At 38.0% G+C, this 17,326-nt stretch overlaps 1 protein-coding gene and 2 pseudogenes across 2 annotated transcripts in view; 1 reads left to right on the forward strand and 2 right to left on the reverse strand.

The window, feature by feature from the left end:
- The window catches only part of LOC114555163 (SH2 domain-containing protein 3C), a 42,723-nt gene that overhangs the window by 17,030 nt on the left and 8,367 nt on the right, over positions 1-17,326 (forward strand). For both annotated transcript variants that reach the window (XM_028577356.1, XM_028577357.1), the window contains 2 exons: positions 1,497-1,891; positions 4,744-4,844. In XM_028577356.1, coding sequence (XP_028433157.1) covers positions 1,497-1,891; positions 4,744-4,844 — 496 coding nt within the window. The remainder of the gene's footprint in view (positions 1-1,496; positions 1,892-4,743; positions 4,845-17,326) is intronic.
- Positions 7,642-16,481, reverse strand: LOC114555165 (UDP-glucuronosyltransferase 2B31 pseudogene; annotated as a pseudogene).
- LOC114555164 (UDP-glucuronosyltransferase 2A2 pseudogene) lies at positions 12,051-16,537 on the reverse strand (annotated as a pseudogene).

Genomic DNA, 17,326 nt, shown 5'->3' on the forward strand with positions numbered 1-17,326 from the left:
TGTCCCAGTTTGTAGAAGCAGACAGGAGTATTCTTGCTTCTCCAAACTGTGGGCGTGCCGACCACCATCTACTGTAGGTAATACACTGAATATGGATAAGTACCTCATTCAGCCCCACTTCAAAATACAGTAACTATCCCTTTAACCATAACCACTACATGCCTAATCCTTAACTCATAGCCTTATCTAAACCAAAAATTCTCAATTTAAAACTTTAGGTGTTTTACCATGTGAAGACCTATTTTTTTGTTGCAAAATGTGTCCTCATAGTGATCAGATTTACTGTATGTTCCCACATTGTATTATACACACACACTCACACACACATGTACATGCACGCACACACACACACACACACACACACACACACACACACACCAGGCTTTTCTTGCCGTATTGTAAATGTTTTAGCTTGTAATCTAGAAAGCCACCAATACTCGTTTTTGTTTTAAGTTAGGAAAGTGTACAAAGTCGGCATCTTCTTCAATTCCCCGGTTAAAGGGGTTTGTTTGGCCATTTAGGTAATTTATCACCTGAATGATTTGTTTTTTGCTTTTAGCTAAGAAGTGCTTAATGAAAGCAGGTATTTTGACAACAGGAACCCAAATAAAACTGGCTAATAGGACCTTACCTTCAAATTAAGTTTTACATAAAAATTATTTAGAGTGGATTTTTCTTTTAAAATCTCAGGGATCCGAGTCATGCAGTGGTTAAACCACAAGATGGAGCTCTGCTCAAACACCAGTTTAACTGATTCTAAATTCAAAGGCAAAATCTTGTTCAGTAGATCCATATTAAAAAAATATGTGATAAAAAGAAGGGATCCCTCTAAGCAGCTGTGTTAATACAGGAGTCATTATTTAGACCTGATTGATCGGCTTTTCTGTTTGAGAATCTCAGTTATCAGAATGGTGTCCTGGATATTAAAATACAACAGCATTAAGAAGAACATATACAGTATTAATTCTTCTGTAGGCAGTTGTCAGCACTCAGGGTGGAGGGTTGACACATTTGGGCCTCTTCTTTATTTTGAGAAATGCATCATTTCCTCTGTGCCAGGAAAGAGGAGCAGTTGTTAAATGAAAAACCATTATTTCCTATGAATTCCTTCTTTATTGTATAAATCAGAATTAGAAACATATTTACGTCAGTCTTCTTACAAATTAGACTATTTTAATTAAAAATAAATATGTTTTTGTCGTAGTGGTAGATTATAGGCATTGACTGAGTTTAGTCTAGTAAAGAAAGCAACCAAAACATAATCCAAAAGTTTTTCCACTAACCTCAAAATAAACTCATTTACCTAAAATCATTTACCTACAAAAAAATGAGCTAACACTGAAAATGGTTGTGACAGCATTTTTATCCCAAGACAAATACAATATAATGTTACCAAAAGTCAAGCCATCACACTGAGCCAATATGTTGTTCAAACTTCTATATGTATTTACATAATATTAATCAAAATTAATTTATGATTTACATTGTCCCCTCAGGTGTCCGAGAGTCTGGTCGTAAATCCCGGTGACTTCCTCGTCAGAGACTCTCAGTCAAGCCAGGGCGACTTTGTCCTCACCAGCCACTGGGAGCAGAAAACACTTCACTTTGTCATCAGGAAGACGATGGTTCAGTCCGCAGAGACATACACTCGGGTCCAGTACAGCCTGGAGGACGAGGCCTTCGACTCTTTACCGGCTCTTGTTCATTTCTACGTGGGGAGCAAGGCGGCTCTGACCCGGTGGAGCAAAGCTCAGATTCACCGGCCTGTGAACAGGACGCTGCCTCTCAGCTACCTGGAGACATCCTTCTGCACCGCCGTCAGCCCCCCGTCCTGTCACAAAGGGCTAAAAAATGGCAGCGTGAGCGGAGAGGAGAGGGTCTGTCCCAGAAGGTAAGGTTTCACTGAGAATTTACAAAAAATTCCAATTTCCATTTGTTTTGTGTTATTCAGAGGAGCACAAACTACGAGAAATAATTTTTTTAGTAACACAGCGTGGGGTCACAGGAGATTCCTAATGACGTGTATTGAAATTTGCGTGATATTTTATTTTTTAAACAGTTTTCCTTTATTCGAAAGTTCATTGTAGAGACTGACAGGAAACAAAGGATTTCAGACCGAATGAGACAGATGTTACCATTAGGGTTTTGACTTTTGTCCAAAGATCATATTCGAAGTTCGTTTGTTTATTAATATTAATATTTGAATATATTCAAATATTTATTAATAATATTTTGACCATTAAATGCCTTCAGTAAGACCTATATTGGTATCAAACTTAAGTTTTTTTTTTTAATTATAAGTCAGACCCCGGATTTAACACAAACAGTATGCTTTCGACAGGAAGTTCGGAGCTTTCACTGTAGCCTACGTAAGTGGTCTGATATTTACACGTGTGTGCGTTGAGTGTGTGTGTGTGTGTGTGTGTGTGTGTGTGTGTGTGTGTGTGTGTGTGCATTGTTGCCAGCGACTTTTCAAACCCCCTTAGCGTCTTTTTTTCACAAAAGCGACTGGCGACTTTCTGTAGTATCTCTGCCAGTATTGTCCAGCGAGCACGCAAGGTATTTCTCTCCTATGGCCGCCAAAACAGTCACCTCTCTCTTCTGTTCTGTGACTAAGGAGCAGCCCCTCCCCTCTGTGCTCTCTCCTCATGTGCAGCAGCACTGAGCAGGCAGGTAGAAAGAGGAGAAGGGACAGGGTGTGGGGCCGGTGTAAGTAGAAGAGACAGCGGCCCGCGACGGGAGAAAGACGCCGCTGAGCTGGCCTGTCCCTGGACAAGAAATGAAAATGCTTAACAGTCCAACCCCCCCAAAATATACAGTTTCTAATTGTATAAAACAGAGAAAAACAACAAATCCTCCTAACTTTGGAGTGTTATTTAGCCTGACAAGCCAGTGTTATGGTTGGTATGCACAGATTCCTTAGGTCTTCTAGTCATATAAGACTAATACTTTCAGGTTTAAAACAAAGCCCGCTACCGCCTCTTAAAGACAGTAATGTTGGCCGAGATTGAAAATATTTGTCACAGTTAGGGGGGCCAGAGGTAGCCTGGCTCCGCCCTTCTACGTGCTTCCGCTCAATTTTCATTTTCCTTCAGTACACCGTCTGGGTTTGCGGTATATTCTTGGGTTTTCTCGTCCGTTGTGGCAACGCTGCCGAATATCCAGAAGTTAAAGCCCGAGCAAGAACAGTCTTTGCTGAGTTTTATTGGTGGCTATGATGTTGTAGCCCTCCTCTATGGAGTTATATTCCTATCTTTATTCAAGTGCACATTCTTTCAATTTGAGAGCATTTGTCACTGATACTACGTTCAGATTTTGTAATAATTTCCCTCAAAACCTTGCTCTCACACTCAACTAGTCACTGCTCGTGCTTGGATTTGCTCTGCTTGTGCTCAAACTTTTAGCTTGGACTCAGATATGTTGTTGTTTGGACAGATTTCCTGCTCTCAGCTCTGGCCCTTCTCCTCACAGTCCGGTTGAGTCTGTACGCTTGCAAATCTTCTACTCACGGATTTCTCATGCACGCTCAGATTTTTTTATGTTACAATGACACAAAAAAATCTGAGCATGCATAACTCCATACTGCTCCCCACAGGGTTCGGGAAAAGTTTGATTTTCCAGCTCGCTCCGTTAGTGGTGAAGGAGTTGGCTAAGCCGACATCACAGCCAAACATTAGCGATTGGTTATGGAGGATCCAGAGTGGCTCTGGGCAGATCCCACCTTCAAGGAAGTTAACACTTGTCAATGGAGAGTGGACAGACTCTGTACAAATGAAATGTACGAGAGTCTGGTAGGACCAGGCTAGGCCAGAGGGGGGTCCAGGCTTAATATTAAGAAAGGGACTGGCCCCCCTCTAGAACAGAGTTCAAATCTTAGAAACAACAGTCTTGATTCCATAGTTGCATTGTTCCATTTGTTGCACAAGTCTTTAATTAGTGCATGTTTAGGTCAATTACCCTAATGCGGATATATTTAAGAGAATATAACAAGATTAAATACTGTAATTAATCCAGCACTAGAGCACCGCCTGGAATCAAACTGAGGGCATCAAGGTTACAAACACCCCCAACACGCTGTTTTCATATTTTTATGGCTGGTGGAGTGAAGGTCTAAAATAGACAGCTTTTATTGCATCTTCTCCTATTCAATATGCTGTTTTTTTCACCATGGTCAAGTAGAAACTTGCAACATTCCAGTTTTTTTTCTCCTAGCATTTTAACTCAGGTATTTCTATGCACAAATTGTAGATAAGCGCTGAAACAGATGGCTGGAAACATGCCTAATATAATCAACCATCATGCAATCCACTGTAAAAAAAAAAAAAAACTATGATAGAAGGCTTTTTTTATGGACTGTCTGACTGATGACTGTCTCTTTCTTCAAGCCTGCATGTAAAAAAAGGCTTAAAAAAACACACTTAAACTTACACTTACACTAAAAGTAAAGCAGGAATTAAGTATAAAGAATTAATTTCCTTTGTGTGACTGTACTCCCTAACTGAATTTAGTTTGGGCAAATACATAATGTATGTGTCTTAGCTTTTTTTGGGGTTAAAGGCTGATAACTTGTATTCATTCCAAGCGCAACTCTTCTGTGACAGAACTTTATTTAGCAGCAACATGAAACACAGACATATCTCCCTTTTTATATAATTTTATTAGTCTGAGAAAGTAAACAAATTCAAAATAAGATACTGTTTCCTGTATGGTCATCTGTCTCACTCTCTCTGTGTCTCCATGCAGTCCTTCATTTCTGCACCACAGGGAGGCAGATGTACACAGGGAGCAGGATGAGCGGCCTCTGATGACTGCTGGAGAATCCTCTCTCTCTTCTCTGTACAACAGTAAGTTTAATACTAAACTCTTTCACCTCTTTGTGTTGATGCTCTGTCCTACATGAACCATTTAAACAGTTAAATCATTAACCCTCCTGTTATGTTTATTTGCCAGTAACACCAGAAATGTTCCTTGGTCAATGTGACCCAGTGCATGTTTACTGTAGTCATCCACAAGTTGTCAGAAACCAAAAAATTCTAACAAACATTGTTTGTACTTCATGACTAACACCAATACTAATGCTTACACACCTTCGGTTTGGGGTCAAATTTCCCCTTTTACTTAAAATCAAGTCAAATTAATAATAAGGATTTGTATTGAAACTTTATTTATGTTCAGAATTGAACAAAAATCATCAGAGACCATCTTGTGATTGGATCGCACCAACCGAATCTTAAAACTTTAAATAAAAAACTTTAAACAGGGTCAATTTGACCTGCACCATAACAGGAGCATTAATGACCAATATCACTGTAAAATAATTCCCCAGAACTAACAGGATACAGGAGTCAAATTCGAAATGTGCCATTTTTCCCAAGTCAGTTGATTTGAGAGTTTTATTACGTTTACTTATGTGCCGCAAATGCCATAACAGCAATATCCACGGTTCGATTTTGGCTGGGGACCTTTGTTGCACCTCTCTGTTTCTCAACACGGCTCTCACATATATATATATGTATATATGTATGTGTATATATATATGTATGTGTATATATATATATATGTATGTGTATATATATATATATATATATATATATATATATATATGTATATATATATATATATATATATATGTATGTATATATATATATATATATATATATATATGTGTATATATATATATATATATATATATATATATATATATATATATATATATGTATGTGTATATATTAGAGATGTTCCGATACCAATACTGGTATCGGTATCGGCTCCGATACTGCCTAAAACGCTGGTATCGGTATCGGGAAGTACTGGAGTTTATGCACCGATCCGATACCACGTAATAAAGCCCTAAAGAAAATCTACGTTAAAGTAGTTTATTTATGTTCTTTTTCCGTTATAACTGACTGTCAAACTGGATAGTAAAAGAAAGTTCTGTGGCATTCATTGATTGTGTTTGTTCATGTTTCACAAAGAGTTTAACCTGAGCCAGACCGACAACAAAGATAGAAATAATATCACATCCATACAGAGATAGTAGTATACAGCTGTTAAAACATAATAAAATATATGACACACTGGTATCGGATCGGTACTCGGTATCGGCTGATACGCAATTTCAGGTATCGGAATCGGTATCGGGAAGCAAAAAATGGTATCGGACCATCTCTAGTATATATATACATATATATATATATATGTATGTATGTGTGTATATATATATATATATATATATATATATATATATATATATATATATATATATATATATATATATATATATATATATATATATATATATATATATATATGTATATATATATAACATGACAACAACACATCACTAAAATACATTAGTAATATTGAATCTTCACCCAGCCCTATAGACAATCACAAGATTCATGTTTCAGTTTTTTTTAATTAAATTTCTTCGATTTTATTTCAAGAAAAAAAAAGGAATACTTCAAAACATTCCTGGATATGGACTAAAACTAATAACTTGACTCAAGGTGTAACTTTTCATAAAACTCTATTGTCAATTATCTAAAGATTTTTTAGATATCTTTCTTACTCACAAACACACAAATCACGGTTGCTGAACAGGCGGTTGGATTATAACCAAATGTTTTGGATGTTTTGATTCTACCTTTGTCAAACAGAGCTTGACTGACTCAATGTCTGATGATTTTAGTTAATCAATAATCACAGTTGTTCCGGTGTACATATTTGTTGCGTGATAATTAACAAGATACAGCAGTACAGAAATGTCAAAATATATAATAATATAATAACAAAATGTTCATAACAATGATGTGCTAACAGGGTTACAAAGTGCTTCACAAATACATACAAATACAAATGTATACAAATACAAAATAATGTACCTCTCCCATAACACATCAAATATACAAAAAAGAAGTTATTACTACAAAGCAGGTTTAGAAAAACGAGTTATTCAGTAGCAATCTAAAAGAAATCAGTAAGGTTGCAAGTTTTTTGTGTAACGTTAGCTTCAGTATGGCGACCTGGCTAAAATATGTGCAGAGGGCATGTTGTACCCCTTATCCAGTGTATTTATCAAAGCCGTTAGCCCGGGGTTGGTCACAGTACTGAGGAGCAGTTTACTGCTGGAGTAATTTCCACGTTCCGTTACTGAAGTATGTTCATATGGAGTTATGCGGTCAGTGATCCCTGTCAGGTGGTATTTTGCTTACTTGACAGTTGACACTGGTGTTAGGCTTTTTAGCCATGCAACTATCGTACATGGCTTTGTGGTGTGTTTTTTAAGTGGTGATACAGGTTAGTGGCGTTACCCCGTGAGGTAGCAACATTAGCAAGGCACGTTTTGCACAATACGTGACGGTTTGCAGAAATTTCCTCTGCAGACTGTTTTACTCTCGTGTGTCACGTAACCAGGGTGTAATTCAAATAAGTGCAGTAGTTTGAGAATAAATAAATACCGCCACGAACAGAACAGAAACATGACCTCTTTACAATTTACCAGTGTAGGAATCTTGTAACCTGCTCAGTATACTAACAGAACAGTTTACTGTTTAATTTTAGTGTTATTCTTTTGTTGTTATTATTTTACAATAAATCAGGATCCAGAGAATGTGACACCAGTATCCCGCTGCGCATTGATCATTCTTTTTTGACTTTGTTTTTAGAAAACACTTTTCCCAAATAAAACTTTACTGCAGAAACAAAAACAGTAAATACTAGCAAAATAACTGCGAGGAGAAACACCACCACATCAATTGAGTAGAACTGGATCGTTGACATCTTGTAAGACTCCGTCCTTAGATGTGCCGCTCCTTTGTGCCTCATGACAAACTCAATCCAGAACATGGCCCGCTCCAGTGGTTTCATGGGCTGGTCTCTCTGCAGGTTGGACAGCGCCTTCATCTTCTCTCTGTAGCTTGGGTCATAGAGTACCTCCTTCAGTGCCTCCAGGAAGTTATCTTTGTTTAAAGTTGCAATGTCCAGGTTTTTGGCCACACCTCTTGCTTTCATCCTGAAGAAGTTGTCATGCTGGTCGAACATGAGGGGAAGGCCGACCAGGGGGACACTGTGGTAGATGGCCTCCTGTATTCCATTAGTGCCTCCGTGGGCCACAAACACTCTGGTCTTGGGGTGGCCCAGGAGGTCATTTTGAGGCAGCCAGTCCAAGAGTAAGGTGTTGTTGCCGAGGGTGGATGGTCTTTTGCCTTTGTGCCTCCAGATCACCTTTTGAGGAAGTTGGGCGAAAGCAGCTGCAATGTCCTCAGTGATGTCCTCCGGAAGTTTTGCTACCAGGGTTCCCAATGTCATAATGATGACCCCATGTTCACCAGAGCTCTGGACAAAGTCCTCTAGTTCTTTAGACAGTGGCTTGGAGGGTTTGCACTGAAATCCTGACATGTAGATGATGTTTGGCATTGTGGGTCGTGGAAATTCAAAGGTAAAATCATTCCTCATTAGCCAGATGTCTGCCGCCTGAAACAGCTCTATGTAATGTACATTGTTTCCAAAGTAATGATGTACAAACGGTTTGTAATTCGGGTCTGTGACATACCAAATTTGAAATAGTGTGAAGACATAGCAAAGTATGTTTTTGACCCGCTCGAGAAACGTCATCTTGTCAGTCAGCTGAGACATGGCAATTGGGACATATGCCAGTGGAGAAGGAGCAATTGTATGATGTCCCTCACCATGAACAGTCCACCTCACATTTAACACAAGTGGAAGACCCAAACGGTGACCCAGAAGGACCCCTGCACCAATCACGGGGTCTGTCAGAACCAAGTCATATTTGGCATCATGCAGGCTCTGCATCAGTTTTTTATTCTCAAATATCTCTTGCATCATCTTAATCACCTGCTCATGCAACCGGTAGAACTGTGTCAATACTTCAAACTCTAGCGATAAACGAGTCCAAAGTGAAGCACCTTCCCGCTGCATGTTCATCAATGTGATTGCAAATGACCCAAAGCGTTCTTCAGCAAAACCAGCAGAGGAATTTATAGTGATGGACTTGTAGTGAGGGGACTCTGGCTTGATGTACCAGCTGTCTGATGGCCGCATCACTGTGATTTGATGGCCTCTGGAGTGAAGCTCCTCAATGAGGACTTTCATGTTAAGCCAGTGGCTTCCATCAAAGGGAAACAGCAAGACTTTCCCACCATTTGTCAAGGGTGAAGAACAGAGTAGCACTGCAAGTCCCACCAAGATCAGTCGGTACATTTCTGAAAGAGATTCTGACAAGAGATGCATCAATGTTAGATATATCTCTTTAAACAAGGCTTTACAGTTCTTGAGTTCAAGAGCATGCGTCAATCTAACAAACAACTGAACATAAAGAACTGAGGTGTCTAATTTCAGCTACCTCATAGTTTTAGAAATGTTTGTGCCTACGAACATCTCTTTTAGGCATGGGCTGGTATACGATTCTGACGGTATGATAACCTTCAGCAAAATTATCACAGTTTCACGGTATTGCGGTATCGCATTTACAGCTTTAAAATTTATTATTTTTTAAATGTCTGGGTAAAAAACTACTTTGAACATTTTTCACAACTTTTTTCCCATTGAACACAATATATTTTATTTTTAAACACACCTACTGCATTTTTACAAATGCTTATCATGTGAAGAACTTTGTGACTTTGTCTGTAAAAGGTGCTATATCACATGAAGTTATTATTATTATTATTATTATTATTATTATTAGGAACGGTATGACAGAAAATGTTAGTGGTTTTGAAACATGACTTTTTCAAACTGCGGAATACCTTGAAATCAGTAACCGGCCCATGCCTAATCTCTATATTACACACAGTTGTATGGAACATTATTTTATTTTTTTAAATCAGAAAATACATCTTTAATAGTGAAAATTCTAACAAACATGTTTAATACATAACTTCACAAAGATGACAGCATTAACTGCTGATTGGGTAAACTAATTAATTATTTGTTACAATTACCTAGTTAAATATTTAATTGTGGAAAACTACAGGTTCTGTATTTCTTTTAACCTGCATCTATATTCACTTCTGCAAAAGCAAGCATGATACAAACGGTTAGCCGATAAAGTTGTAATCATTATTGTATTATTAAGGATTGTTTCAACATTTTTATTTATTGTACACCATATTTGTGTATAGTAACACAGTGAGTCATTTTTGGCCTACATTATACAAATTGTCCATTTATTTATGTTAATATTATAATATATATATAATAGTAATACAATAATTTAATTATATAATAATAATAAATAATAATATAATTAATTTAATAATTTATAATATCCATGGGAAGGTTTCATCAAGAGGAATGGCCAGTAGTACATTTTCTTTGTCACAGCACAGCCAGCTAACTTTGTCATACCAGGAGAGCTGAACATACCTGTTACTTTGCCCTGTCTTTTGCACTAAATCAATCTTAAGTGTTGATCTAACCCTGCTGTTAAATTCTAAGTTTCTCCTCATAAGGCAGACTTTCAAATGGCTTCGCCAAAATCAGGTCGACAATATTAGCATTGTCTGCCGTCATGTGCAGTTTGCTAGCTGGCTAGTTCACCCCTACAACATTAGCCTAGCCTACTGTATGAATGAATGAATGAACAAACGATCTAACAAAATGATATTAAACTTGAAGGAGGAAATGTGGGAATTAGGTTAAACTGAAACAAGGAATGTGGTGTATAATTGTATGAAATGTATGATGAAAATTGGCTAGCAATTTCGCCAAGCAAATACCAAGAAACAGGTTGCAGCAGTTCGTCTTTCAACTAGACTTGTAAAATCCGCGATGGGACTGCGCTGAGCTCTGCTGGAAGTTGAACAGCTTCGGCGACTTTTTATAGTATAAAATCGCTGTCAATCAAAAGGAGATACAGTCCTTCGACAGACCCTCCAATCATCAGGCAGAAGCCCAGCGTCCAGGCCAGCCCACTGCTCCATTGACCCCCAGAGACGCTGAGTGTCCGTGGGCGGGACATAATCGCAGCATTTATCCAATGACCGTCTAGTTTCGAAGCACTGAAAAAAAATGCTCAAAGCAGCCCCATTGAAGTCAATGGACGCTAGTCTTCAACGGGGAAATGCACTGAGATGCTACGGGAATGTATGAGAAGGAAATCGAGTCAGCCAATTCTGAACCAGCTCGTCTTCGAGATGACCGTATTCTAACGCATTTTAGTCAATAAAATGTTAACACAATAGTACATATTTGACCATTTAAATTTTAGACATTTTAGGGGAAGCTGAGCTTCCCTTGCAGTCTTAAAGAAATCGCCACTGGTGTATATGTATGGTCCAGGATGCAAGTTTTTCCATTACATATTTGCAGACTTGTGGTGTATGGTAATGATATACAAAAGTACATAAAAGTTAATCACATTTTTTGTGAAGCAATAAACTGTGTTCCATTGTTACACAGTACACATGACCAAACTCTTAAAATGGTTTATTGTAGTTTTCCCTTTACACATATTGTTAGTTTTCACTTACAGCTTGCTCAAAATCATTATGTGGACAACAGAAATTAATGAAAAGAAAACATGACATCATATCATCACCAAAAATCATATACAATATTGAATCATCCCCCAGCCCTAGTGATGAACTATCACAAGATAAATGTGCCAGTTTTTATAAAAATGAAGCCTATTGCGTTTTACTTAAGTAAGTGCAATAGTTTATGAGAATACTTTTTTTCTTCATAAAACCTGAAGGAAATCCTTAAACATTGCTGGATTTGGACTAAAAACTCATCGCTTGACTCCAGGTCTAATTTATCACCAAATTGTATTGTAAAATATTTACAGATTTTTCAGATATTCTGCTAAGTTAAAAACCCAAACAAACAAAACAAAAACATGACGTCTTTGGCGGAAGTCATTAGACAATATTAGATTTGTGAGGGCATTCAGCTACACACACTCAGGCATGTTAGGATACAGATGTAAGAGTGTTTGTATCCGGCTCAATTTATGTATGTTGAAGTTTTCTTTAAAATAAATCAGGATCCAGAAAATGTTAAACAATTATCCTGTGGCACATTCCTCATTCCTTTTTGACTTTGCTTCTAGAAAACACTTTTCGCAAAAAAAACTTTACTGCAGAAACAAAAACAGTAAATACTAGCAAAATAACTGCCAGCAGAAACACCACCACGTCAATTGAGTGGTACTGGATCATTGACATCTTGTAAGACTCCGTCCTTAGATGTGCCGCTCCTTTGTGCCTCATGACAAACTCAATCCAGAACATGGCCCGCTCCAGTGGTTTCATGGGCTGGTCTCTCTGCAGGTTGGACAGCGCCTTCATCTTCTCTCTGTAGCTTGGGTCATAGAGTACCTCCTTCAGTGCCTCCAGGAAGTTATCTTTGTTCACAGTTGCAATGTCCAGGTTTTTGGCCACACCTCTTGCTTTCATCCTGAAGAAGTTGTCATGCTGGTCGAACATGAGGGGAAGGCCGACCAGGGGGACCCCGTGGTAGATGGCCTCCTGTATTCCATTAGTGCCTCCGTGGGCCACAAACACTCTGGTCTTGGGGTGGCCCAGGAGGTCATTTTGAGGCAGCCAGTCCAAGAGTAAGGTGTTGTTGCCGAGGGTGGATGGTCTTTTGCCTTTGTGCCTCCAGATCACCTTTTGAGGAAGTTGGGCGAAAGCAGCTGCGATGTCCTCAGTGATGTCCTCCGGAAGTTTTGCTACCAGGGTTCCCAATGTCATAATGATGACCCCATGTTCACCAGAGCTCTGGACGAAGTCCTCTAGTTCTTTAGACAGTGGCTTGGAGGGTTTGCACTGAAATCCTGACATGTAGATGATGTTTGGCATTGTGGGTCGTGGAAATTCAAAGGTAAAATCATTCCTCATTAGCCAGATGTCTGCTGCCTGAAACAGCTCCATGTAATGTACATCATTTCCAAAGTAATGATGTACAAATGGTTTGTAGTTTGATTCTGTGACATACCAAGTTTGAAAACATGTGAAGGCAAAGTAAAATAAGTTTTTGACCCGCTGGGGAAACGTCATCTTGTCAGTCAGCTCTGACATTGGTATCGGGATATAGGAGAGTGGGGAAGGAGCAATTGCATGATGCGCCTCACCCTGAATAGTCCACCTCACATTTAAGACAATTGGAAGACCCAAACGGTGAGCCAAAAGCACTCCACCACCAATCGCCGGGTCCGTCAGAACCAAATCATATTTGGCATCATGCAGGCTCTGCATCAGTTTTTTATTCTCAAACATCTCCCGCATCATCTGAATCACCTGTTTATTCATCTGATAGAACTGCTGCAACAGTCCATATTCCATAGATATACGGGCCATAAGTGAAGCACCTTCCCGCCGCATGTTAATCATTGTGATTACAAATGACCCAAAGAGTTCTTCATTAAAACCAGCAGAGGAATTTATAGTGATGGACTTGTAGTGAGGGGACTCTGGCTTGATGTACCAGCTGTCTGATGGCCGCATCACTGTGATTTGATGGCCTCTGGAGTGAAGCTCCTCAATGAGGACTTTCATGTTGACCCAGTGGCTTCCATCCACTGGGAAGACCAAGACTTTCCCTCCATTTACCAAGGGTGAAGAGCAGAGCAGCACTGCAAGTGCCACCAAGATCGGTTGGTACATCTCTGAAAGAAATTCTGACAAGAGATGTGAGGATGTTAGATCTGTCTCTCTCCACAAGGCTTTACATTTCTTGAGGTCACAGCGCATGCATCAACTTAACAAATAACTTACATAAATAACTTTAAAATATAGAATTGTTATCTAATTTCAGCTTCTTTATAGTTTTAGAAATGTTTCTGCCGATTATTTTCAGTCCTCTCAGATTAGTATATGATATATTTCTATTTCTATTCTATTTTCTATTCCTCTTTTTTCTATGTTTTACTACCTGTTTTTATATGTTGTAATGTTTTGTGTGTTGTATGTTATGTTGTGGTCTACAAAGTTTTAAGGATGTCCGGCTTCTTAGACTGTAAAAGTAGTTTACCTACGGGTACCAATAAAGTAACCCAACCTTATATTATATATGATATTATACTGAGAGACAAAGGTTTTAGTCTGGAAAACAACTACTCAGCAATGATTGAATCGGGCCACTGGAAGCTAGACTCATTCGCACATTTTGGTTGGTGGTTTAGACAAAGATGTGACTGCTCGTAAAATTTCTGATGCTTGTAAAGATACTCTGATGTACTGTTATCTACAGGTCTGGTTGTGGTTAAGGTTCAGCATCACTCAGCTGAAACTGAGATCAAATTCCAACTAATTTTGGTGGACAGTTTAGGAGATGTTGAACGTAAAAAGTGTAAACGTCAAGTGTAAACGTCCTTTTTAAAATGGATATGGTGAACATGCATGCAGTTCTGTTTATCACATGCATAGATTGCATGCATGCCCTAAACTTATGGGCTGCATTTAGACGTCCACACAGAGGTCCACAAATTATGAAATTTACGTCACAAGGACTCTTGAGGCCTTGGGAATACGAAAGTGTAACTTGAACTTAAGAAGGGGTTCATGCTTATCAAAGAAGATAACTGTCAATCACATGTTTACTTTAACCCTCCTGTTGTCCTCGGGTCGAATTTGACCCATTTTCAAAAAGTTTATCAGAAATTTGGGTTTCTTTAAACCAAATTGTAGACAGATATAACGTGGATGATTCCATACAATGTTCTTTTTTGTGCTTTTCAATTTTATAGCATTTTAAGAAAAAATTGATAAATAACGTTGAAAAAAGTGACAAAGATGGTGGGAAAAGCTTCAAAAAAATTATTTTGACCCCGAAAAACAAAAAGTTGCATGGTCGATGTGAAGACAACACAAGGGTTAAATTACTTTTCAATAATAATTTCTTAGTTGAATTCATTAAGATACAAGCCAAATGTCCTCTGAGTCTTGCCAATTGGCTCTGGGACTAAGACTATAGTGTGTTAGACAAGGCAATATAGAACCAGCGCATATGGTTGGATATTGACATTGTCATGTTTACTACAACATTTGCTGGCTCTGTCATGAACAACTATCACCTACTCACAGCTGAGAGCAAAGTTTCAATAGTGCAGCCCAAATATAGTACACATCCTTACAAGTCTTTCCACAAATGATTGTCAGCAAACATACGTTCATTGCTCCAAGACTTCTCAAGAATTCTCAATTCCCCGATTACGCAACCATACAGTGTGGAAATCCTGCCCCTAATTCCCAAGAGATTTACAAAAGCAGCTTGGATTTGGTAGGGGGTTCCTCTCTCAGGTTTCACAGCTTTGTGTTCATGTACTTGTGTTGCTTATAATAATAGGTGTTGAACTATGAAGGGGATTTAATGCCTGCCTTTTGTATTCACAAGGTCAAACAAGCTTTCACATATGGTGCTAACAAGAATAAGAACAACACATGTTCAACTTTAGTTTCAAACATGTTATTATATCATTTTTTGTGTGCAAATATAATTTTGTCTCAGGTTCACTAAAGTAAAAAGTTACGTGCTACTAATACTACTACTACTTCTACTACTACTACTACTACTAATAATAATAATAATAATAATAATAATAATAATAATAATAATAATAATAATATACATTTATGGCTCATGTGAATTCAAAATAAAATACATAACTATATAAATAATAATTTATACACCTGGGTAAAGGTTAATAAAACTACAGTACCTTGAGACCAGTGCAGGGGCTTAATGATATGGGCTCTTTTCTTAGCTATAATTAAAACAGTTTACTATTTATAACTTTTTATGTGTAAAGATCTTTTTGGTTAGTTGAGAGCAATGCATTAAATAACAAAAGACTACCAGTAATAAATACTGTACAAGTGCATGTTCTCTGAATAAGGAAAGAAAAAGTCTGACGGTGACATTTCTGCAGGAAACCTGAGGCCATTTTGTAAGCTGATACGCTTCTGTTTCCCAAATAATTCCTCAATGTTCTTGCTGTAGTTACATTCAGTGGAACATTTTGTTTTTTGAGTCTGAGTTTTCCTGCAGCCATGAGTCTGCTCATTTGCTTACAGTCTATAAGATGCACTTTAGGAATACCATAGTTGTGAAGTCTTAGGCTTAGTCTGAAACCAGGTTGCTCGAAGCATTCATAAAGTGGAGTACTATTGTTGAACTTGTCAATAGGAAACATCTGGAACTCGCTAATCTTTGAGACCGTAGCAAACATTTGCAAGTACTTTTGCTTCACACTTGATGCATGCACATATACATCACAGTAACTTAACACGTAGAATAATCGCGTCATCCAACATGAAAACAAAAACGACTGCACTGAAAAATCTGTAAAATGTTTTTTTTTAGCTTTATATCAACATACTACCAGCCTATGTCAGCTTGTACAACTCTTTCACTGGCCTTGATTCTTTGATCTCAACACTTACCACGAGCGTCCTAGTCAACAGATTTCACGTGTCAACGTGAGCTTGTTATTTGTGTGTCCAGCCACTCTCACAGCAGATGGATCACTGACTTACTGTCGTCCAGCTCTGACGGTTAAGCAGTTAGGAGGGTGTAGACTCTGAACAGGAATAAAGTTCGGAGTGTGTGTGTGGCATGCAGCAGCTGCAGGTTGGTTATACAAGAGAGCTGAAACGAGGCAGGGGAGGGCGTGACTCGCACATTGACCCTAAGATGTAGTACAGAGATAAGAGTGATATTGTTGCATTGGTTAAATGGAACAAAGGCAAACTATCCTGATTTGAAGACTCAAGAGATTTATTTTGTTTTTTTACGCTTTGTCTTTTCTGTAAACAGTTTGGATTTTTTCAACGAGCCGTTATTTTGTTGATCTTTAGGTATTCAAAATAATTATAAAAACTAATATTGCATTGTACGGCTTACATAAGACATTGAAGGTGTTAAGAAAAAAGAAACAAAAAACTAAATCAAATTAAAAAGATAGAAAATTAGAAAATCTAACAAAAGAACTATAAAACAAAGCAAAAAAAAATGTGAACAGAAGGAAGTTATTATAACTTATAACTTATGTTATAAGTTAAATTAAATAATCTTAACATTGCACCTACATGCAGTAGATAAAGTATTCTTAGTCATGGTTGTTAAGTCAGTGTGTTGAACCTTGAAAGTTAACATTGCGTGTAACCAGACATTGTGCTCATGCATGAACTACATGTACCTTTGATACAGTCAATGTTCATTTGTGAGACAAATGACCTAAAACAAATATTCTTCACACAGAGGCTAAGGTAAACTTTACCTTAGACCCTAGATGTCATATACACTTTAGCCTCAAATAGAGTATATCAAGCTGGAGATATACTGTACGTTGTGTTTTTCT

The sequence above is a fragment of the Perca flavescens genome, chromosome 5, assembly GCF_004354835.1.
Source record: "Perca flavescens isolate YP-PL-M2 chromosome 5, PFLA_1.0, whole genome shotgun sequence".
Lineage (NCBI taxonomy): Eukaryota > Metazoa > Chordata > Actinopteri > Perciformes > Percidae > Perca > Perca flavescens.